The 23,747-nt window shown below is 39.4% G+C and overlaps 1 protein-coding gene across 3 annotated transcripts in view; it reads left to right on the forward strand.

The window, feature by feature from the left end:
* Positions 1 to 23,747, forward strand: part of LOC126355420 (WD repeat-containing protein 35) — a 189,599-nt gene that overhangs the window by 110,839 nt on the left and 55,013 nt on the right. For all 3 annotated transcript variants that reach the window (XM_050005727.1, XM_050005736.1, XM_050005742.1), the window contains 4 exons: positions 359 to 540; positions 3,126 to 3,399; positions 14,331 to 14,509; positions 22,900 to 23,103. In XM_050005727.1, coding sequence (XP_049861684.1) covers positions 359 to 540; positions 3,126 to 3,399; positions 14,331 to 14,509; positions 22,900 to 23,103 — 839 coding nt within the window. The remainder of the gene's footprint in view (positions 1 to 358; positions 541 to 3,125; positions 3,400 to 14,330; positions 14,510 to 22,899; positions 23,104 to 23,747) is intronic.

The raw sequence follows: 23,747 nt of genomic DNA on the forward strand, positions 1-23,747 counted from the left end.
GCAAGTTTTCAGACCTATCGGGAGGCTTCTGAAACCATCCTAGATTACTTAGATTAACACAGAGTACAGTTTTCTACATCTGTGTTAAAGTATTACTTTTCTCACATTTTTAATCATTATAAACCATATTTTATTTAATTTTCTTCATTTTATTTTTCTAACTTAACTCTAATGTCTCCCAAACACATAACATTTTAAGATCAGTGTCAAAAGTTATTTTTCTCTTAAAGTTTTGCACACCTCTTATCTCATTTACCTTTACTTCCTGTGCTTCTGAAGAAAGAAGAAACTTTACTAAAAGTTGCTGTCATCAGATTTAGTATAACATATTTTTAATCCTTTAATATTTTTGTTCCAGCCTACCACAAACATGCAAGAAACAGGTGATCCAATTTGTTGTATGTGTGCCACTGACAAAATGCTTGTGATTGGTAGAGAGTCAGGCATGTTGCAGCGCTATTCACTACCACAAGTAGCACTTACCAACCGGTATTCGCTGAGTACCAGACCATACAAATTGTCTATCAACTGCAATTCAACGTAAGATGCTTTTATGTTTATATTTAATGAATAGTTTGTAGCTATATCTTAACTTATTTTGTAAGCCATCCCTCATTGTAACAAGGACACCTCCACCCTTCTTCATTTTATAGAATTTGGTCATTATTTCATTTGTTAATTTTTTTTAGTAGAAAGAATATGTCTTTTCTAATGTAAATGCTCAATACATACTGGTCAAGTTTGCCAGTTACTCTCGATAGAACAAGTTCCTAATGGAAAGCAGGTCTGTCTCTCATTTGGTGCCTTGCTGATCATGCTCTTCAGATCTCTTATCTCATAATGAAGGAGAATATTCAGGAATGGGGTGCAAGTCAAGGTATTGTGTAAAGATACACATTTGATTAACCCAGTTTCTATTTTAGACCAAATATCAGTTCTCTGTGTGATATCACTGCCTTCCTCATTGAGTTGCACCATTGTAATGTTCTTATGTGTCCAGCTGTGTGAATTTTTCAAAATGGTGTGACATTTTGATAAGTGTCACTCCCATCATCTTCTTGTGAGTCCCTTATTAGAAGGTGATAAGAATGACATTGATCAAAATGGTGTGTCATTTTGAGAAACTCATCTGACTGTAAACTCAACAAATTGATATTAATATATTCTCTACATTGGCAAATCACTGAACATGAGGCAGAAGCCAATATGTCTTATTTATATATAAAGTTGACATTAAGGCTACATACCTTCATTATATATCCTTCAGATTAATTTGTGTTTAGGATATTTATTCTTGTGCTCCAACTTTTACTAAATGTTATTGTATGCAATTTCCATTTGTTTATATATATTTTATTCTTTTTTACTGAAAAAGTAAATTAATGAGCAACAGTGTGCATCTTAAAGAGACTTGTTAACAGACTGTTGCTGTTAAAATTTGTTATGGAGGAAACATTGTAAGACTACGCTTGTAACAATCTCTGCTTATTTCATGGCATAATCTTTAATTAAAATGGTAGCACTTACTATAGTTAACAAAGCAGCATGCTTCTACTTTTAGTTCTTATTTCAGCGATTTGTACAAAAGTATATTTCCTTGTACTTATATTTTCTTTTGAAGATGCTGCAACTACACTCCTGGAAATTGAAATAAGAACACCGTGAATTCATTGTCCCAGGAAGGGGAAACTTTATTGACACATTCCTGGGGTCAGATACATCACATGATCACACTGACAGAACCACAGGCACATAGACACAGGCAACAGAGCATGCAAAATGTCGGCACTAGTACAGTGTATATCCACCTTTCGCAGCAATGCAGGCTGCTATTCTCCCATGGAGACGATCGTAGAGATGCTGGATGTAGTCCTGTGGAACGGCTTGCCATGCCATTTCCACCTGGCACCTCAGTTGGACCAGCGTTCGTGCTGGACGTGCAGACCGCGTGAGACGATGCTTCATCCAGTCCCAAACATGCTCAATGGGGGACAGATCCGGAGATCTTGCTGGCCAGGGTAGTTGACTTACACCTTCTAGAGCACGTTGGGTGGCACGGGATACATGCGGACGTGCATTGTCCTGTTGGAACAGCAAGTTCCCTTGCCGGTCTAGGAATGGTAGAATGATAGGTTCGATGACGGTTTGGATGTACCGTGCACTATTCAGTGTCCCCTCGACGATCACCAGAGGTGTACGGCCAGTGTAGGAGATCACTCCCCACACCATGATGCCGGGTGTGGCCCTGTGTGCCTCGGTCGTATGCAGTCCTGATTGTGGCGCTCACCTGCACGGCGCCAAACACGCATACGACCATCATTGGCACCAAGGCAGAAGCGACTCTCATCGCTGAAGACGACACGTCTCCATTCGTCCCTCCATTCACGCCTGTCGCGACACCACTGGAGGCGGGCTGCACGAAGTTGGGGCGTGAGCGGAAGACGGCCTAACGGTGTGTGGGACCGTAGCCCAGCTTCATGGAGACGGTTGCGAATGGTCCTCGCCGATACCCCAGGAGCAACAGTGTCCCTAATTTGCTGGGAAGTGGCGGTGCGGTCCCCTACGGCACTGCGTAGGATCCTACGGTCTTCACGTGCATCCGTGCGTCGCTGTGGTCCGGTCCCAGGTCGACGGGCACGTGCACCTTCCGCCAACCACTGGCGACAACATCGATGTACTGTGGAGACCTCACGCCCCACGTGTTGAGCAATTCAGCGGTACGTCCACCCGGCCTCCCGCATGCCCACTAAACGCCGTCGCTCAAAGTCCGTCAACTGCACATACGGTTCACGTCCACGCTGTCGCGGCATGCTACCAGTGTTAAAGACTGTGATGGAGCTCCGTATGCCACGGCAAACTGGCTGACACTGACGGCGGCAGTGCACAAATGCTGCGCAGCTAGCACCATTCGACGGCCAACACCGCGGTTCGTGGTGTGTCCGCTGTGCCGTGCGTGTGATCATTGCTTGTACAGCCCTCTCGCAGTGTCCGGATCAAGTATGGTGGGTCTGACACACCGGTGTTAATGTGTTCTTTTTTCCATTTCCAGGAGTGTATTAAAACTTATTTCTTTTACACACCTACCTTTTTATCTTATAATTTTAATACATCTTTCTGTTGTGCAGGAGACTAGCAGTAATTGATGTAACTGGTGTTCTCACATTTTTGGACTTGGAATCATATCCAATTTTTGGTAGCCCGAGAGATTCAGTGAATAATTCAGGCAGCCCAGGTTACAAGGAGCTTAGTAAATTTGAGAGAAAAGATGTGTGGGCTGTGCAGTGGGCCAGTGACAATCCGGAATTATTGGCTATAATGGAGAAGACACGTATGTATGTGTTACGTGGACTTGAACCAGAAGAACCTATACTCAGCTCTGGATATATTTGTTCATTTCAGGTGATGATTTTTTCCTTATATTGTGTCAAAATATAAAAATCCAGCAATGGAAACTCTAGGATAGAAAAACAACCACGTGGAAAGGATATATTTCTACTCACCATATGGAGCAGGCATTGAGTCATAGACAGGCACTATGAAAAAGGTTGCTGAAATATTAAAGCTTTTAGACAAAGTCATTCTTCCACAGTAAAACACACACACACACACACACACACACATATATATATATATATATATATATATATATATATATATTATTCACTACAGCGCAACTCACACACATGGCCACTGTCTTGTGGCACTAGTGTCTGGCTGTAGTGCCCTGAGACAGTGACCATTTGTACTTGTGTGAATGTGTGTGTGTGTGTGTGTGTGTGTGTGTGTGTGTGTGTGTGTGTGTGTGTGTGTGTGTGTGTGTGTGTGTGTGTGTGTGTGTGTTACTGCATTTTATCTGAAAGCTTTAATATTTTAGCACTCCTTTTCATTGAGCCTGTCTGCTAGTTATCTCGTCTTCTTCGTATGGCAAGTAGCAGTCTATCATTTCCTTATTGTTATTATAAAAATCCTGATGTATATAAATGCAGTTATTATAGTTTAACAATTTAAATGCTCAGTTGAAGTTTAATTTTGGTTTATTTTTATTATTTATATCCTAAATTACAGGCAAGTGAAATTTAAAATAAAATAAATCTCTAAATATTGGGGGACTAAAGGTCACCACTCACCATATTGTTGACACACTGAGTGATTGATAGGCTCATAGTGAGACTGAAATTGTTGTTGAGCTTTCAGAGAATGGACTTTAGAGCCAACTAATACCACACACACACACACACACACACACACACACACACACACACACACACACACACACAGAGACAGAGAGAGAGAGAGAGAGAGAGAGAGAGAGAGAGAGAGAGAGGAGAGAGAGAGAGAGAGAGATTGTGTTGGGTGGAGTGAACAAGAAGATAAAGGAGCCCTGAGCATGACTTCAACATCTATTACCATGCTCGAAAACGAAAAAGAAGATACTACCTACAATCCTACCCACCCTCTCCCAAAGGGCTGTTCCACCATCCACCCAATTTGTGAATTATTCTGGTCCACCCTTAAGTCACACCTCCTCCTAACCTCCTGCCACATTGGTGATATCTCTGTAGAAAACTCGGATTCAATACCTGTACTAAAACCCAACCAGCTCATTCTGTTCCAGGAATGTCATAATGTCCTGCCTTATTAGGATCTAGGCCACCTGTGAAAGTAGTTATGTGAGATACCTCCTGTGCTGTAACTTTTGCATTGTCATTAATATGGGCATGACCACCCAGTGGCAAAACATGCTGCTGAGCAAAACATACTTTACTTCAGTGGCTACTTCACAGCTGTGCCTGCTTCCAGGTTCTCCGAATTGCATATACATGGGGATTGTCCTTACAACAGGTCCTTCCTGGTGTTCTTCGTAGCTTCAGTCTCTAGTAGCCCATGTTTCATTCTTATCTTCACCCACTTGTCTCAGCCTCTTACTTCACTTCATCAACCAACACTCACACTTTCCTTTTGCTAATGTCCCTCTTCCTCTGTTCTGCCCCCCCCCCCCCTCTTTCCCTCTCCCTACCCATTCCTTCAATTCGTTATATGCCACATAACTCCTCCTGTGTGCCCAGAGTGAGTTCCTCAGTACCAAATTTCTTTATTGTGTTCTTAGTGCCTCTCCCTCCCAGACATTAGCCACCCTTCCCTTCATCCCTCATTCCTCCCCCTTACCTCTTTTCTCACTCAGCCATGCCATCAGACACAATCATTCATCCCTACTGGGTTGTAGTCCCAGGAGAATTTAACCAACAAGGACAATGTAGCCAGGAGTGAGTTTGTTTGTTTAGCTAGCTCTGAAGGAGAATGTTCCATGAAAGCTCAAGAATGTTTTCAATATTATTCATCTGTCTGCCAACCCTCAGCACCACAACTATACAGTATTCCACCAAAGACTTCAGTAATATAAAATTTTTACTCATTGTCATTATTCCGCATGAAGAATTTCTTACTGTCAATTATGAAAAGAAGCAAGAAATGTCATCAGTGCAGTTGTTGATTTTTTGCCTCACACATCATACCTTGCCACTGACTATCATATGTGTCTGCTGGGTTACTGTGCATGGGCTGCCAGTGACAACATGCCCTTCAGTATCAATAGTCCTTACATTAAGCTAGCAGCCACTTCACAATGGTGAGGGCGTCTTCTCAACGAACCTACACAGGCTGGATTTGATACATACACATACTGTTGACACTGCTGTTTCAACCACATAAGACAGTAAACTGAATTTTAACCCTGAAAACTTGCCAAATGCCATTAAATTTGTGCCAAGGTAGACACTTTTGTCTGCAGCTGCTTTGATTTTTATGTTATTGGTTGTTGGACAAACAATAACATTTTTCTTGAATAAGTCAGGAATCATGGTCTCGAGGTAAAACATATCCCAGTACAAAATTTATAATTGCATTACATTTCCTACAGAATAGGTTCTGGTCATTTTTTCTGTAGTAAACATAGTTTGCATGTAGCAAATGAGAGAATATGAAAATGTCGCTTGTGGTTTATGAAGGCCAGTTATAACACTGCAATATGCATAAAACAACAGCAGTCAGAGCAGCTGAATCCTCCTGTACATGCTACATGTTTTCATGGCTGTACTTCATAGTACAATCGTGTCAAATACATTGAGTCAGAAAATTTGCTTGTGTGCAGCAAGAGAGGTGTGCACATAGACAGTATGACAAAGTCTGGAGCATTACAGACTGCCACCATGGTGACCATTATTGCAGTTTCCCTTCACATGACAATAGGTGGGTACTGGACACAGGAGCGAGAACACATTATCTTTTCCGACTAGTTCCAGTTCTACTTAAAGCATCACAAGTGACTATTCATGTTCAGAGGCTTTAAGGAGAAGGAATGTTTCCATGTTACATTTGCCATCATCACAAAGGGTCAGCACCTAATGTAATGCTATGGGGTGCGCGCAGAGTGGCCACATTGCGTGGCCACTCCCGCCGGAGGTTCGAGTCCTCCCTCAGGCATGGGTGTATGTGTTGTTCTTAGTATAAGTTAAATAGTGCTTAAGTCTAGGGACCAATGACCTCAGCAGTTTGGTCCCTTAGGAATTCACACACATTTTAAACCTTTGCTATGGGGTGCCATTGGATACACAACATGATCGCCACTAGTTTGTGTAGTCAACAATATGGATAGGAATCAATACATTTATGACGTGTTAAGGCCTGTGATTGTGCCCTATCTTCAAGGTCTCAATAACATTAACTTTTCACCAGATAATGCATATTGTCTGTGCATCCATGACCTACTTTAGTACAGAGGGTGTTCGACTATTACCCTTGCTAGAGTGTTCTCCAGATCTTTCACCCACTAACATCTGTTCAAGTGTTACCAATACAGATCTTTCACCCATTGATATCTGTTCATGTGTTACCAAGATACTGGCACGCCACCACTTGCCATCCACTGCAATGATGTTCTTGTATATGTCATTCAAGCTCAGTTTAACTCACTGCCCAGCCAGTTAGAGCCATTGTTGCTGTCAGAGATACAACTTTGTACTAAATTTCACTCCTTTTATCTCCCCAAAACACCTACAAAATTAATCATGTGTTCTTTCTACTACATTGTATACAAAATGAGTAAAGCATGGGCATGTGACAGTTATGTACAACTTTGCATCAAGAAGGAGTTCTGCTGTACTGTTCCAAAATTACCCTTCTGACAGATGAATGTCTTTAGTTTTCTTCCATGTGCTGCTAGTCTCTTACATGAAATATAAGTGGCAGTCTAATGTTTATGAAGCGAATGAAGAAAAGTGACTTAACTGTTTATTATTTCAAAAGCAATTGTCATAACTGTATATCTATCCCACTGTGAGACAAGCCAGTCAATGCCTTCATGGAAATATGTTCGAAGGTTGCCTACAGAACAGTTATCGTACCTAGGTGTGTTCCTCTTCATCTGAAATAAACTGATGGCCACAACTGTCTTTCTTCAGGACTCCAGAAACATGGAAATTGAGGGGAGAGATCAGAACAAGGTTGTTTTAACTACACTGCAGAAGTTTTGCTGGGAATCCCTTACACATCCTTGATACAGTCGTGATCTCTTCCCATTCGATTTCCATATTTTTGGAGCCCCTAAGAAAAACATTCATATCTGTCAATTTGCTTCTGACAAAGAGGTGTACGCTTGGGTACAATCAGGGTTGCATAGGCAACCGTAAACACTTCTCCATGAAGGCATTGCTAAATGTACTAACAGTTACAATTATTACTTTTGAAATAATAAACAGTTTACTTACTTTTTTTTCCAAATGTCTCATATTTATTTGCCAGTCCCTTATGTAATCTCAAGTCGCTGCACATTGTAAAATCCTCCAAATAGTGAAAGCGCTGTGAGCATGGCGCTGTTAACTTTGCAAGTGATCACATGCACGAGCATGTGAACACGAACGCACGCACACACACACACACACACACACACACACACATATTTTTGCAGCTAGATTGTGCCAGGCAAACACACAGTGCCAGGATGGTGACTTGGCAGGTGACTAAGCTTAGGAATTGTGTCAGATGGGGTGGGTAGAGAGAGAGGGAGGGAGAGAGAGAGAGAGAGAGAGAGAGAGAGAGAGAGAGAGAGAGAGAGAGAGAGAGAGGCAGAAAGTGGGAGCAGGGGCTGAGGAGGGTAGTTGATGGCTTGGAGGGAGGCAACAACTGCGCGGGATAGGAATGTGGGAAGGAGAGGCGGAAGGTGCATGGGATAGGAATGTGAAACATGGCCCCCAGAGCCAGTGTGTTCTTGCGCACAAGATGGGAGTGGATTGGGAGAGCTTGACATGACCGAGGAAGCGGGTAACTTTAGGGTAGAGGGTGGAGATTGGTGGAGATTGAGGCCAGGAGGATTACAGGAGCAGAGGATGTGTGAAGTTTTGGAAAAAGCCATCACTGACAGGCACCATCCCCCAGACCTATTTTTCAACCAGATATCCCACACCATATCCTCGCACATCTCTAGTCCTCCCACCAACCCCAAGAACCAATTACAAAGGAGCATCCTACTCATCACGAATCATCATCCCAGACTGGAGCAACTCAACCATGTCCTTCACCAAGGCTTCAGTTGTCTACCATCAAGCTTGGAAATGGGGGACATCCTATCCAAGATCCTTCCCATCCCTCTAAAAGTGGTATTCTGATGGCCACATAGTCCATCCATATGCTACTCCCACTCCAAATCTCCCACAGGGGTCATATCGCTTTGGAAGACCGAAATGGCACAGTGTAAAGTAATTTAGGAGTACCTCCATGGTTCACCCATCCAGTACATATTACTCTAGTCGCGTCACAGTCTTTCCCTATCCCATTGGAGGCAGGGCACTTGTTGTGAAAGGAGCCACATCATACACAGCTCTGCTGAAATTTCTGCAGAATATTTTATGTTGGCATGACCACCAACCAGCTCTCCATCAGAATGAATGGCCACCGCCAAACTGTGACAAAGAGCAGAGTTGACCAGCCAGGGGTGGAACATGATTCTGAGCACAACATACTCAAGTTTAATAGCTGCTTCACAACCATTATCATTCTTGTACCAGCTTTTCTGAACCACGCAGATGGGTGTTATCCTTACAACACATCCTCTGCTACCATACTCCTCCTGGCCTCACTGTCCACTGACCCACTACACCCGCACGCTCTACGCAACAGTCTTCCCTTCCTCTGTTCATGTCATCCTCTCCAAATCTACTGCTCCACAACATTGTCATCGGTCGCTGCACAAACTCACTAGCTCTGTTGCCCCATTCCTATCCTGTACATCTGCTTGTATTCTTATCATGCATATCTGCTGCCTCTCTCCAAGCCATCAGCTACGCTTCACCAGCCCTTCCTTTGACTTCTGTCTCTTTTTCCTTCTACCCACTCCACCTGACACAACCTACAACCCCAGTCTAGCTGCCAAACTGCAATACTGGCCTTGTTTGTTCAACCAGCACAATGTAGCTGCAAAGAGGTGTGTGTGAGTGTGTGTGTGTGTGTGTGTGCATGTGTGTGACTTGTGAAGGAAAATAAATGACAGAAGTTAGATAACCATAATATTTAATAGTCACTTCTTTGAAGTAGTGCAAAAGTTTAGCATGTGCAATTCAAGGGTTAAAACAGTAGAATATATGCAAGGAGCAATGCCACATGCATACAGGCAATTTGCAGTTACTCCATGCTCTGCAAAAGAAATAAGAATGTAATTAATCTCTCAAAAGCAAAAACTCTCACAGAGTTGATAGTTTTTCAAGTAAAGTACTAAAATTGTGTTCTTCATAGATATGCGATGTGTTCAGTAATATATGCAATAGATCATCATCACAAAATATGTTTCATTGCAGACAGAAATATGCTGTTGTCAGACCCCTTTACAAGAAAGTTAGCAAGACAGATGTCAATAATTACCAACTAATCTTACTACTTACATATGTTTCAGATGCACTGGTGAAGAATTATATCCATGCAAGAACTATAACACATGTCTCTCAAATTAACGATGTTAGGAAAAGGGTAAATTCTGATCACCGTAAAGGTGACTCAGTGAGTTGTTGACAGGCCAACTAAAAGATTATTACACATTAGAGCTTTTGGCCAAAGCCTTCTATAGCAAAGAAAACATGCACACATTCACACAAGCAGACACACCTCATGCACACTTGACCACTACCACCAGCAGCTCTGATCAGATACTTAGTCAGTATCAGTTTTGATTTTAAAAGATCTCCCCACCGAACGTGTTCGTCTTTTTTTCACTAATCAGGTTATACAATATTTAAATGACTAAATATTACTAACTGGTATTTTTTACCAAATTTCATCTGACTGAACAGTTCACAGTATTCAACTCAAGAATTTACAGTATTTCATTATCGGATATCTTTCTGTAACTGGTTTTCATCCTATCCAACCAAAAATCATTAAACCCCAATCTTTCTTCCTTCATTTCAACTAAAAGGTGGCAGAATATTGCATAAAGAAACCCTGGAAGTGAAAACAAATGTAACAGTGTCTTCAGAATGGGGAACATTTATTACAAGTCTACTACAGGGAAGAATATTGGGTCCACTCTTGTTCTTGTTGCTATGTAATATCATATATCCAAGAAGTTCTCTTTGCTGTATAGTTCTCTTTGCTGATGATACAGCTACTATAATGATGCCTAATGGCTGAACTTCAACTCTTGAAAATGTAAATTAATTTTCTTGAAAGCTAATAACTGATTCTTTGTGAAAATGGACTGTTATTGAACTTAGATAAAACACAATACACACAATTGTGTACTGCAAAAGGCCTAACCACACTCAGTCCTCATGATTCCCTTCTGCAAAATAATAATAAAAACACCCTTTTCATGTTAGTCTGACTCAACCCTTAGCGTTTTGGTATTTGGGTAAATAGGTAATATTTTTGATGTACCAAGTGGTCTGCATCATGAATGGGAATTTGAATTGAGAAGTGAGTCATTCTAGGGTAGTCCATCCAATTGTGCAAAGCCACTGTGCGAGGGTGGTAGTGGTTAGCACATCTGCCTAGTGAGCAGGAGACTCAGGTTTGAATCTGAACCTTGGTACAAATTTTCACTCATCGGCTCAGTCTGGATTGATGTTTGAAACTTTAAGAGGTCTCTGGAACCACATAGTTTCATAGGTAATATTCTAATGGATATACGCTTTTATGAGAATCTGTCTTCTATGCAAACTCACAAACATCACATACAGAGAAAGGTGAGACAACAATATCTTCATTCTGGTGCCCTGGATTTAAAGTATACAACATTTGTTTAGCCCACATTAACTCTGAAATTAATTAATTTAAGGAATAAGGTCCACAACTTCTTTAGAGCTAGAGCACCCCTCCCCCCCCCCCCCCCTCTCTCTCTCTCTCTCTCTCTCTCTCTCTCTCTCTCTCTCTCTCTCTCTCACTCACTCACACACACACACACACACACACACACACACAAACCTGTGTGCCTGTGCATTACCCCTGCTGTTATTGTGCTCACTGGAGTGAGCAGTTGCATTAGCTGGAGTGGGTGAGGAGGAGAGGATGTGCAGAGTGCAGGAATGCTGGCATCCTGTATAAGCCAAGGCTAGTGCACAGGTGTGTGTGTGTGTGTGTGTGTGTGTGTGTGTGTGTGTGTGTGTGTGTGTGTGTACTCTAGCTCTGAAAAAGCATTTATCTGAAAGCTCATGAAGTTCTCAGTCTTATGTACATCTACATAACTATAGTGACTTCATACTTAAGTGACTGGCAGAGGGTTGATTGAACCACCTTTAGACTCTCTCTCCACCATTCCACTCTCGAATAGTGCACAGGAAAAGTAAACACTTAACTCTTTCCATGTGAGCTCTGAACTTTCTCCCTTTGTAGCTGGGCATCAGCAAATTATTTTTGCATCCAGAGGAGAAAATTAGTGATTGAAATTTGCAAAAAGGTCTCACCACAACAAAAAATGATATTGTTTTAATGATTGCCACCACAACTCATATATCGAATCAATGACACTGTCTCCTCTATTTTGCTACAATACAAAATGAGCTGCCTTTCTTTGAACTTTTTCTATGTCTTCCGTAAATCCTTTCTAGTAATGGTCCCAAACATGCAGCAGTACTGCAGAAGAGGATCGACAATCGTAGTTTACGCAATCTCTCAAGTAGAACTGTTGCATCTTGTAAGTGTTCTGCCAGTAAAACTCGGGCTTTGGCTCACCTTACCCACAACATTTTGTACTTGACAACTCAAATTTCAGTTGCTTGTAATTGTAATCCATGGGTACTTAGCTGAATTGCCAATCTTTAAATTTGTGTTATTTATCATCTAACTGAAATTTAATGGATTCTGTTTAGTAATCATATACTTACACTTTTTATAGTTCAGGGTCAATTACCACTTTTCACAGCATATGGATGGCTTGTCTAAATCATTTTATAATTTGTATTGATCTTCTGATGATTTTGCTAGAGGGCAAATGATAGCATCATCTGCAGTCAACGAAAAAGAGCTGGTCACATTGCCTCCCGAATCGTTTATGCAGATTAAAAACAGCAGAGAGCCTATAACACTTCCTGTGGAAAACCAATTATCACTTCTGTTTTACTCAATGACTTTCCATCAGTTACTATGAACTGTGACCTTTCTGACAGAAAATCAGAAATCCAGTAGCACCACCATTAAGATGATACTATGTAGGCACGCAGTTTGATTAGAGGTCTCTTATAAGGTGCAGTATCAAAAACGTAGAAATCAAGAAATATGAAATCAATTTGAGATCCCTTGTTGATAGCACTCATCACTTCATGAGAATAAAGAGGTAATTTGTAATGTTTGAACACAGTTCCAAAATACTGGTGTAAATCAACATCATGTTGTAATTCAGTGGACTACTCTTATTTCCCTTCTAACATTTACATGCCTATCAGTCGCTCGCTCAGAATCTCAACTATTTGGTTACTTGTTACATTTACTCCTTGTATTAGAGAACCTTCCACTGTGATATTTAACTGTTTTATGGCCTTCTCAAAATAAGTTCTTACAATTGCTATAAAGTTCTGCAACTATCAAGATAGAGTACCTGTAGTATCTGCCCAGCAGATGCCAGATGTAACATCAACATAAATTGTAATGGTGGGATTATTGTTGAGTGTAACTGGGAAATCATCAACATAACATATAAGTAGGAATGGACCAAGGTGGACTGCAGAGTTAGAATTTTCCTTCATAGTAGAAACAGTTAAGTGAACAAAATTCATCCCAGAGTGTGGAGTCATAGTGGACATTATTATTCTTTGTCAGTGGAAGAAGTTAATCTACGGAATGTCTTGGTGAATAAAAGAAGCACTTAGTACAATTTTTTCAGCAGAAAAGTATGTATTTAACTTGACTGGACCATATTCATATTTGCTCCATCACCCATCAATCAATAAATTCTAATATGTCTTTCTTATTTGTATCCCTTCTTGAATGTGCTGAAGCAGTTGCAGCTTGAATTACTTAACCATATATGGAAAATGATTATATTGGATAGTTTAGTAATGTAGTCACATTTTTAAACTTACTATATCATTAACAAAAACAGTGCAAAGATATGAGCATATCTTCTTCTTGCACCCACTCGACTCCACGACTACCAGTTGCCTCTCTTTACTTACTTATTTTGCAACAGAGGTGTCACTGCAGAGATGAAAATTGCTTGAGTGAGCGCCTATCAATGATAAAAAAATACTTTACTAGTAAAAAATAGAGACTAAAACAATACCTAACATCACAAAGCTAACCAGAAAGAGTTATGTTGCAACGAAGGGAGCTTTTCATCTTATGATGCCACAAGCCACAAAAAGAAAGCACCCTCTACTCGTAGAGATGCAATGCTCTTTAAAAAATTTTATGTCTTTTAGTAAAAACTTGGTGATAATGTTCTTGCTCACTCATTGTGTTGCTGATGACAGTTGTGCTCCACTGTAAAATGTCTAGCAAAGTACCCTATCACCAGTATTCATTCACCAAGTGTGTGTTAGTCAAGAATTCCATTTTATGTTCATCTTATCCTCATGCTGTGGAAAGTGCAGCAGAAACAGGAAAGACTTTAATAATCAACATATCTCGTGTGAAATGATTATGTGCATTACATAGTTGTAAGTTACGAATATGAGTCATCAGTGCATGTTCAGTTGAAACTAAATTGCTGGATGCTCTGTCGGTCTTATGGTTGCAATTAACAAATAATGCCTCTTTTGTAATCCATGAAATTTCCAGTTTGTGTGAGTAATTGCCCAGAACAGAAGATGTTTGTGTGTTTTAATTATTCTCAATGAATTATTTGATTCCAGGAGTTAGAGATTCGAGCAGTGTTGTTAGATGAAATCATGCAGAATCCTGAAAGGCCAACTTCAGAAAACATTCTTGACATGGAAGTGAAATCGCTTCGCGATACCAGAGACCTTTTGGATAAGGTTGGAATAGCAGAAGCAACAACATTCATTGAAGAGAATCCACATCCTCGTTTGTGGTAACAATATTTTGTAGAATTATCACAGATTTCTTTATTCCTTTCAACACTTTGCATTGGTTATGAAGCTATCTGAAGGAAGTGGAAGAAACCATGGTGTGCAAATTAGCAGTTTGTTAGGAGTTCACATGCACTATATGCACTACTGTCAGCATTCTCAAAAATAATTGAACCTATCCTGAAAGACAGTTACATGAATAATTGAATGGGTGAGTTGAAAAAGGTAGACATTCCAAAACGTAAACTTTCAGCAAACAAAAAAAAAAGAACTGTTTTGTGAGAAAACTGGTTGTTATACAGAAAAATTTACTATTGTGAATGTGTGCAATTAAGTGTAGAAAACACATTGTACGTGGTACCTATGTATAAATATTTGTTATATACCATATAACTGCGTAAATATGTTCAGACATATGTACCTTTTTCAGCTCAAAGTTTTTAAATGCACAAACTTTATCCGAATTTGTGGATTATGCTAAAAAGGTTTCAGAAATAAGCAAGTAAAATTATTCAATATTTGTAAAAAGGCAAAAAAATATATTTCAAAACTGTTGGCTACGTATATTTATAAAAAAATAATGTTTTCTGATTAAACATTTTTCATTGTTGGACTTTTCATAGTAGACAGTCATCAGTCTTCTTATTCTAGTCAATCAGCAGCTGAAAAAAAGCCTTGTTTGAAAAACATTAAAAAAGAACATTTTTTATATTTTTACTATCATTATTACTTTTAGTTTTATTTAGTAGTATGTGATACATAGCCCATAAATGTTACTTTAAAATATGTTTTTATTACTCTTACCTTGTAAGTGGATCAGTTAGTCTTCAACATCATCTTCATTAACATCTCTTGTATCGAAGAGACTCTTTCACCAAAAAAAGATCGATGCTCATCTGGGATGTAGTGTTTAACTTTCTGGAGATCCTGTAGTTTCTCTTTCTTTATGGGAATCTTTCCCATTGGATATGCCTTGCTGTCAGGAATTTCAACAGTGTTTGTTTTCTTCAGCTTGAAGGTCCATTTTACGGGGTTGTCAGTATTAGGCGGGCATTTCAACAAACCCTTTTGCATCACTTTTGAAGATGAAGTGTCTGTATGTGCTTATTTTGAGAGAAACTGCTCTGCTTTCTACACTTCTAGGCTGTTTCACAAAGTACTGTGGCCACCAGTTCTTGAATTCCAAAAATAAATCACATTGCTTAGTAGTCACTTCGAAAGTAGGCTGTGTGTTCTTCGCACTACCAATCATTTAGTTGCACTGTTCAGGTGAGTAGACACGATCATGTCACCGGACTTCACACTTCACTGTGTCAAACATTCAATCACATAGCATAAAGCTATGCCCTCTAATGGGGTAATACTGATGTATAGCCTTGAACCTACTGTTCATGGTCAAGGAGCACAAAGGTTGCACAGAGCATGATTTCTGTTTTGGCCTCCACATGCATGGAGGTACTGCTCTTCTTCGGTAATGTGATGTGTGATAAAATCCAAAACCATTGAAAATACATCATTTGGCCCTTTGTTTCCCTCACCTTCTGGGTAGGTATAAAAATGGGCCTTGCCATTTTTTATGTCATAAACATTGAAGACATAGAACCATAGTTTTCTAAGGTAAAATACTTCTTATACAGACAGCAGTGGTAGTGGCAGGTTTTGCATGTAATCGAAAGAAATTCCCATGACATCAGGCCTGGATTTTGATAGTTCTTTTATTTCCTGTATCTTTTTATAAAATTGCTTAGCATGTCTGTTATGCACCATTAATTCAGCAGATGCTACACATTTTGCATATCAATTAAGAGTGTTTGACTTAATTTTGATCTTCAGGTCTTCACGAGTACTGCAGACATCGACCTGAGGTCTGCCAAATTGGCAACTAAAGTTTTTCTTGAAATAATCTAAGTAAAACTCATACTTAATTACATTCTTCATGTCAGTAAATTTGTATATGAAAAGTTCATGCATTTTTGCCACATTAAGTTGAGCATCGAGATGTGACTGGTGTAGACACATAGTGAGCAACATATTTTGGAAATGAATCAGTATGTTCAAGTACTTTAGATGTGTGGCTGGAACAGCATTAGAACGGTTTTCTATTTACCTCTTATGTCAATAGGGGATTTCCCAGAGGCCAAAATATGTGTCAACCTAATGATAACTTTGTGTGATACCGCATGTAGGCTTATGTAAGCATTATGACGTACTTCAACTCTGCTTGACCCTTTCATGGCAAAGTACTTGATAGAGGACTCATGTGGTTTGGAGTTTTCATTTGATGGCCTGTGCCTTGCATCCTAATACCTCTCAATTAGGTTCATTAACAATGTATCCTGCTCATTCTTAGGTCTGCCACTATATAGAGTTTTAATAATGTTCTTTTCCTCAATGCAGAAACTATCCATGCATTCCTTCCTACACTTACAGTTAGGGCCAGTTGTTTTGGCTGGAACATTAATGCTTGCTGAAGTTACAAACTCCTTACCACGGTGCCTTGCTAACTTTTCCATCTCCCGTACATGTTTTTCTTTGTAATGTCTTCCCTTTTAACATCTTGGTTCACCACTGTCACTGTCTGTTGCTGACATTGTTACTTGGTTAAAGTAAACCAAAAACTAATAAACTTCACTATCTGATTTTATCACTTTTCACTGTAAACATAACCAACATAACCTTAAACAGCTCGCTCATCTGCTACATTACACGCCAAACACATGACTGAGCAGCGAGCACTAGTGCTGTGGTGGGTGTCTACAACACTAGTGCAGCTTTGAGTTGAAGAAGGAACATATTCCAGGAATATGTCCCTTCTTAAACTCACTCATATCTAACTATTGTTGGCAAGCGCATTTGAAGTAGAGGAAGATGTTCTTTTTTATGCTCAATGGATGTCGATACGGCCAAAGAAGAAAATGGCTATCTTAGTTTAATTTGTGAAATTTGTGGAATGTGCACCTTTTTCAACTCCCCCATTCAATTAAAACCTTTTCAATGAAGCATAGTTTCGTTTCTGAAATGGAAAAAAGTGCAATGTCAGCCATTACAGAGTTCACAAAAAAGAAACTTGGAGCTCTTGACAAGGATGACAGTCTGTTGACCATAAAATACTACTAAACAAACTAGAAGAAATAGGTGTAAGAGGAATAGAAAACAAGTGGTTCCAGTCTTATTTGGAAAATACAGAGTGTAAGGTAGTACACATATCTAATGATGATATATTGTTAGTAAAACTATTGTCATACAAGAAACACATAGATATAGGTGTACCTCAGGATAGTTCATTGGGTTCAGTTCTGTTCTTGATATATATCAGTGACTATCCACCCAGCATAAGACATGAAGAAAAAGTTATTTTTGCCGATGATGGCAACATCAAAGTCATTTATGAAATACCAGAACTCCTAATAGAGAAAGCAAATAAAACCCTTAAGGATGGTTACAATTTGGAAGTATGTAATAAATTAACTTAGAACATAAAGAAAACAAACAGCATACACTTCAGCATAAAGAGAGAAAACAAAAGAATGTGTTGTGTATCAGCCAATGTCTTATGATGACACGCTATTCCTGTGTACATGTAATTCATAGCTATGGGGTTCTTTCCTGGAGATCAGAGGCACAAAACATAGACACTATTTTCAAACTGTAGAAAAGGGTCTTGGATTTTATTGTATTGTATTTATTGCTCTTAATGTCTACTAAAGCATCTTTTGCATAAGACATTGGACAAATCAGGTTATAATTACACTTCTGAAAGTGTACTAAAAGTTGTATTTAGACTCATTGTAAAGAACTATTTAAAAACTGTCTATCCTTGCTGCACCAAGTGAATACATTTACCAATCTGTTGTGCATGTCAGGAAATATATTAATAAGTATTTCACAAATATTTACGTACATAATCATGGAACAAGAACCAGTTTGGACTTAACATTTATCAAGGAAAAACAAATAAAAAACTCAGAACCGCATTTTTTATCAGGGAATAAAGTGGTGTAATAAATTACCCAAGGAGATGAAAAAGGTCAATAAAATATATTTATTTAAAGAAACAGCAGGGATGTGACTATTCTCTGGCCTCCCAGAAGTCGTGATTGTAACGCTTTGTTCTTCTTTTTCTGGAGCTATGTCAAAAACATTGTCTAAGCAGAAGAAATTCTATATTTGAGGCATCTGAAAGAGCAAATTTTGACAGCCTTCATGAATGTAACACCAGAGATGCTACGTGGCATGAAATAGAGTATCATTTTTACGTCTACGGAGTGACAAATGGAGCTAACATCAAAACTTAAGGTTTTTTACTCTCAATTTGGCATTAAATCCTTTCATTATCTTGAACAGTTTTTTTCTGTAGCACTTATTCAAAATCCTGGCACTTTTTTTGGAACACCCTGTACATAATCACAGTGTATTGTGTTTACAATAAAGTCATGGGCCAAGATCTATAGTGCATGATTGCATTATTTCATCATCCTCCTGAGCTCAACATCTCACTACTCACTCTCGTCACTGATTCAGTCTTTCAGACGGACTGAAGGGAGAATTTGGAGATGTGCTTTGGGCGTAGTAGCTTGGGTAGCTCAGTTGGTCGAGCGCTTGCTGCAAAAGGCAAAGGTCTCGAGTTTGAGTCTCAGTCCGGCACACAGTTTTAATCTACCAGAAGTTTCATATCAGCACACAGTCCACTGCAGAGTGAAAATTTCATTCTGAAAATATCCCCAAGGCAATAGCTAAGTCATGTCTGCACAATATCCTTTCTTCCGGAGTGTTAGTGCCACAAGTTTCTCAGGAGAACTTCTGTGAAGTTTGGAAAGGGGGTACAAGGTACAGCTGGAAGTAGAGCTGTGAGGATGGATCATGAGTCATGCTTGGGTAGCTCAGTTCGTAAAGCACTTGCCTGGGAAGAGCAAAGGTCCTGAGTTCGAGTCTTGGTCTGGCACACACTTTTAATCTTCCAGGAAGTCTCACTGACCTCATATTTGAGAGGATGGTGCTCTATTTGGTAATCCTGATTTAGGCTTTCTGTGGTTTTTCCGAACAATTTCAGGTAAATGCTGGTATGGTTCCTTCAGCAAGGCCAAGGCCAACCACCTACAAGTACATAAATACTCCCCAGGAGGGTACATCATACTGATTATTATCAGTTTTCTTCCATATTTCATTTATGTTTTGAGCAAGGGGAAAAGACTATCCATAAGCCTCTGTACATGCCCTGCTCTCTCTTACATAATTCTCATTATTCCTGGATGGAGTGTAACAATATTATGCAAAGGAAAGTTGCTACTCATCATATAGCAGAGCTGCTAAGTCGCAGATAGGCACAAGAAGAAGACTGTCACAAATAAAGCTTTCGGCCATTAAGGCCATTGTCAACAATAGACACACACACACACACACACACACACACACACACACACACACAAGTTGTGTGTGTGTGTGTGTGTGTGTGTGTGTGTGTGTGTGTGTGTGTGTGTGTGCGCGCGTGTGTGTGTGTACGTCTATTGTTGATGAAGGCCTTAATGACCAAAAGCTTTATTTGTGACATTCTTTTTGTTGTGCCTATCTGCAACTCAGCAGCATCTCTGCTATATGGTGAATAGCAACTTTCCTTTTCATAATATTGTCTCATTATTCCTACATGAGATATGTGATGATGGCAGCAGAATAGTCTACATTCTTTTCCAAATACATGTTCCCTAAATTCACCCACAAAGTTTCACAAGAACTATGTTGCCTTTCTCCCAGGGATTACATTTAAGTTCCCCAAGTACTTCTGTTAAACTTTTTTATGTGTTATATTGACCTGTTTTGATCCTGGTAATCCATCTCTGAATTCATTGTCAACAGGATATTTATATAATATGACATGCTCAAATGTTCACCAATAATCTTGTAATCTGATACTATATGTTTCATTCTCTTTGCTAAAGATGTTACCTGACACTTAACTTCAAGTGTATTCTCTTGGAATTTGAAGATTAAACCTTGACAAAATTAGTATAACTTCTACCAAGGACATTGTGCAGCATTTCCCTGACACTATCATGCCTACTAAACAAATCTTTGAAGAACCAAACACTGAGTTTTTCATCTGCCCTCCTTCCAATGAGATTTGTACTGAATGAGGAGGTGATATGACTAAGGCACTGGAATCACTTTCAGTAGGATTGGCATTCAAATACTCTTCTGGCTGTCAGGAGTTAGACTTTCCATGTTTTTCACCAAATTACTTAAAGCAAATGAAGGGATGGCTCCTTTGAAAAGACATGGGCAATTTCTTTCCTCATCCCTGTACATCATTAGTATCCCATCTCTAGTGAGCTTGTAGTAAATGACACTTTACACACTAATCTTCATACCTTTCTTCTGCACTGCAAGTCTTGCCATCATGAGTGAATACATTTCATCAGGACTCCACCAACAGACTGAAGGCCACCTACCTCCTCACACATAAAGCTGTACAGACATAAAAACACATATCTGTATATTCTATGCATATGGGTGTTTGATTGCATTATGTTGACAAACCATGTATCATTGTGAGACTATCTGTGGATGAATAAATAAATTTAAAAGTGTCTCTGGAAGCATTGATCACATAATATTGTGGAACTATTGAATTGAATAGTTAGTGATTACTCAGAAAATTTTTACAAGAGAACAAATACTGACTTGTAGATGAACTAACAAAAGATAGTTTGCATAGAAGCTACCAGTATTCTGTTTGATACTGCCATTATTAAGTTGCAGCGTGTACATGTATTGGGATAAAATGAAAATTTTATTCGGTATCTTGTGCAGCTGAAGATGTTACTTCTGGAAAGAACATTGCATTTCTCTTTCTGGAAAACATTAGCATATTGTGGACCACTTTATGAACATCACTTTATTTTTCAAAGGTGAATGCTGTGAGAGACATATTTATATGATATATATTAAAACAAAGATTCCAAGACTTACCAAGCGGGAAAGCGCCGGTAGACAGGCACAATAAAATAACACACAAACACACATGCAAAATTTCTAGCTTTTGCAACCAACGGTTGCTTCTTCAGGAAAGAGGGAAGGAGAGGGAAAGACGAAAGGATGTGGGTTTTAAGGGAGAGTGTAAGAAGTCATTCCAATCCAGGGAGCGGAAAGACTTACCTTAGGGGAAAAAAAGGATAGGTATATACTCGCACGCGCGCGCCCACACACACACACACACACACACACACACACACACACACACATATCCATCCATACATATACAGACACAAGCATGTGTGTGCATGCCAGGTAAGTCTTTTCGCTCCCGGGATTGGAATGACTCCTTACCCTCTCCCTTAAAACCCACATCCTTTTGTCTTTCCCTCTCCTTCCCTCTTTCCTGAAGAAGCAACCGTTGGTTGCAAAAGCTAGAAATTTTGTGTGTGTGTTTGTGTGTTATTTTATTGTGCCTGTCTACCGGCGCTTTCCCGCTTGGTAAGTCTTGGAATCTTTGTTTTAATATATTTTTCCCATGTGGAAGTTTCTTTCTATTTTATTTATATGATATATTATAGATGAGAGTGATCTGAAGGAAGAAGAAACCTAATATTTGATTAACTTCAGTGCAGAATATTAGAATTTCAAATGTTCCATAGACACTGAAATATCTGAAGACAAGTGCAGATACACTGAATTGAGACTTAGTAGATATTTAGTGATGCAAAACAAAGAGAGAACAAAAGAATATAACAAATGATTTTTAATGAAAACCATGTCAGTGCTGCAGTTGAATTGGTTTTCACAACTGAAAAGACGTCAGTGCCAACTCCTGTTTTGTGGATTTACACGACACATCACAAGCCAATGACTGTGAATTAAAGAGAAGCTGCAAGACAAATGAGTGATCAAATCTATAGGTGAGGGTAAAAATCTGTTAGTGTTAAGAGACTAAATGATATGGGAGGGGAAGGAAAGAAAAGCAGAACTGCTAGACAAAGTGGGGTGTGGGAAATAAGTGAGAGAGTAGTAGGGCTTTGAGAGTTCTGCAGTGTTTCAAATGAATGCTCTTTCTCAAATTTACAAGCGAAGACTTGCATAAGGTGTAAGAGAGCAATCCCCCCCCCCCCCTCTCTCTCTCTCTCTCTCTCTCTCTCTCTCTCTCTCTCTCTCTCTCTCTCTCTCTCCCTCTCTCTCTCTCTCTCCCTCTCCCACCCCTCTCTCACCTCTTTCATGCACTTTCCATTTCTCTTGTCTTGTGACAAAGGAAACATTACAAATATACCATTTACATCACTCATCTGTGCTTGTTTTACTGTGAGGAGGGTATATGTAGTAGGAAGCAGATACCTTTTTATTTATTTTATGGTTTTTATTATTACTGTTATTTGTATACTACACTGAAATATGATTTTACTTTCAGGCGGCTTCTAGCAGAGGCTGCTGTCCAACAGCTTGACTTGTCCACTGCAGAAGCTGCATTTGTTCGGTGCAGTGATTACCCTGGAATTCAGTTTGTTAAAAGACTGCAGAATATACAAAATGATACGTTAAAGAAAGCTGAAGTCGCAGCATATTTCCAGAATTTTAATGATGCTGAGAAGTATTATCTTGAAGTGGATCGTAGGTATTATAATCTTTGAATAGTTCTCACTCTTTAAACACACTTTTTTTTTATCTGTTCTCAAAACAAAACAAAATCATGTGCTAGCAGTTTGAAATTTGTAGAAAACTTAAGTTAAAGTAATACATGTTTGTGCTGAAAGCTATGTAACAATGCCTACAGCTTTTAAATAGTCACCAAAACAAGTAATGGTTTGATCTGTTTTTCCTTTGTACCAACTTATGTTCATGACTAATTGATAAATTTCTTTGTTTATGTAGTATGTATTATGTAATTATATTGATATCTGGAATATTTTATATACTAAAGGAATGAGCAGTAGTGAACACTTCTGAATCTAAATTTCCTTTGGAAACTTAAGGAAATATGATACATTAGTATCTTTGTGGAGGTAATAATAATAATAATGTCGTGTGAGGAGGGCCTCCCGTCGGGTAGACCGCTCGCCTGGTGCAAGTCTTTCGAATTGACGCCACTTCGGCGACTTGAGCATCGATGGGGATGAAATGATGATGATTAGTACAACACAACACCCAGTCCCTGAGCAGATAAAATCTCCGACCCAGCCAGGAATCGAACCTGGGCCCATAGGATTGACAGTCTGTCATGCTGACCACTCAGCTACCGGGGGCGGACTTTGTGGAGGT

Source organism: Schistocerca gregaria, chromosome 1 (assembly GCF_023897955.1).
Source record: "Schistocerca gregaria isolate iqSchGreg1 chromosome 1, iqSchGreg1.2, whole genome shotgun sequence".
Taxonomy (NCBI): Eukaryota; Metazoa; Arthropoda; class Insecta; order Orthoptera; family Acrididae; genus Schistocerca; species Schistocerca gregaria.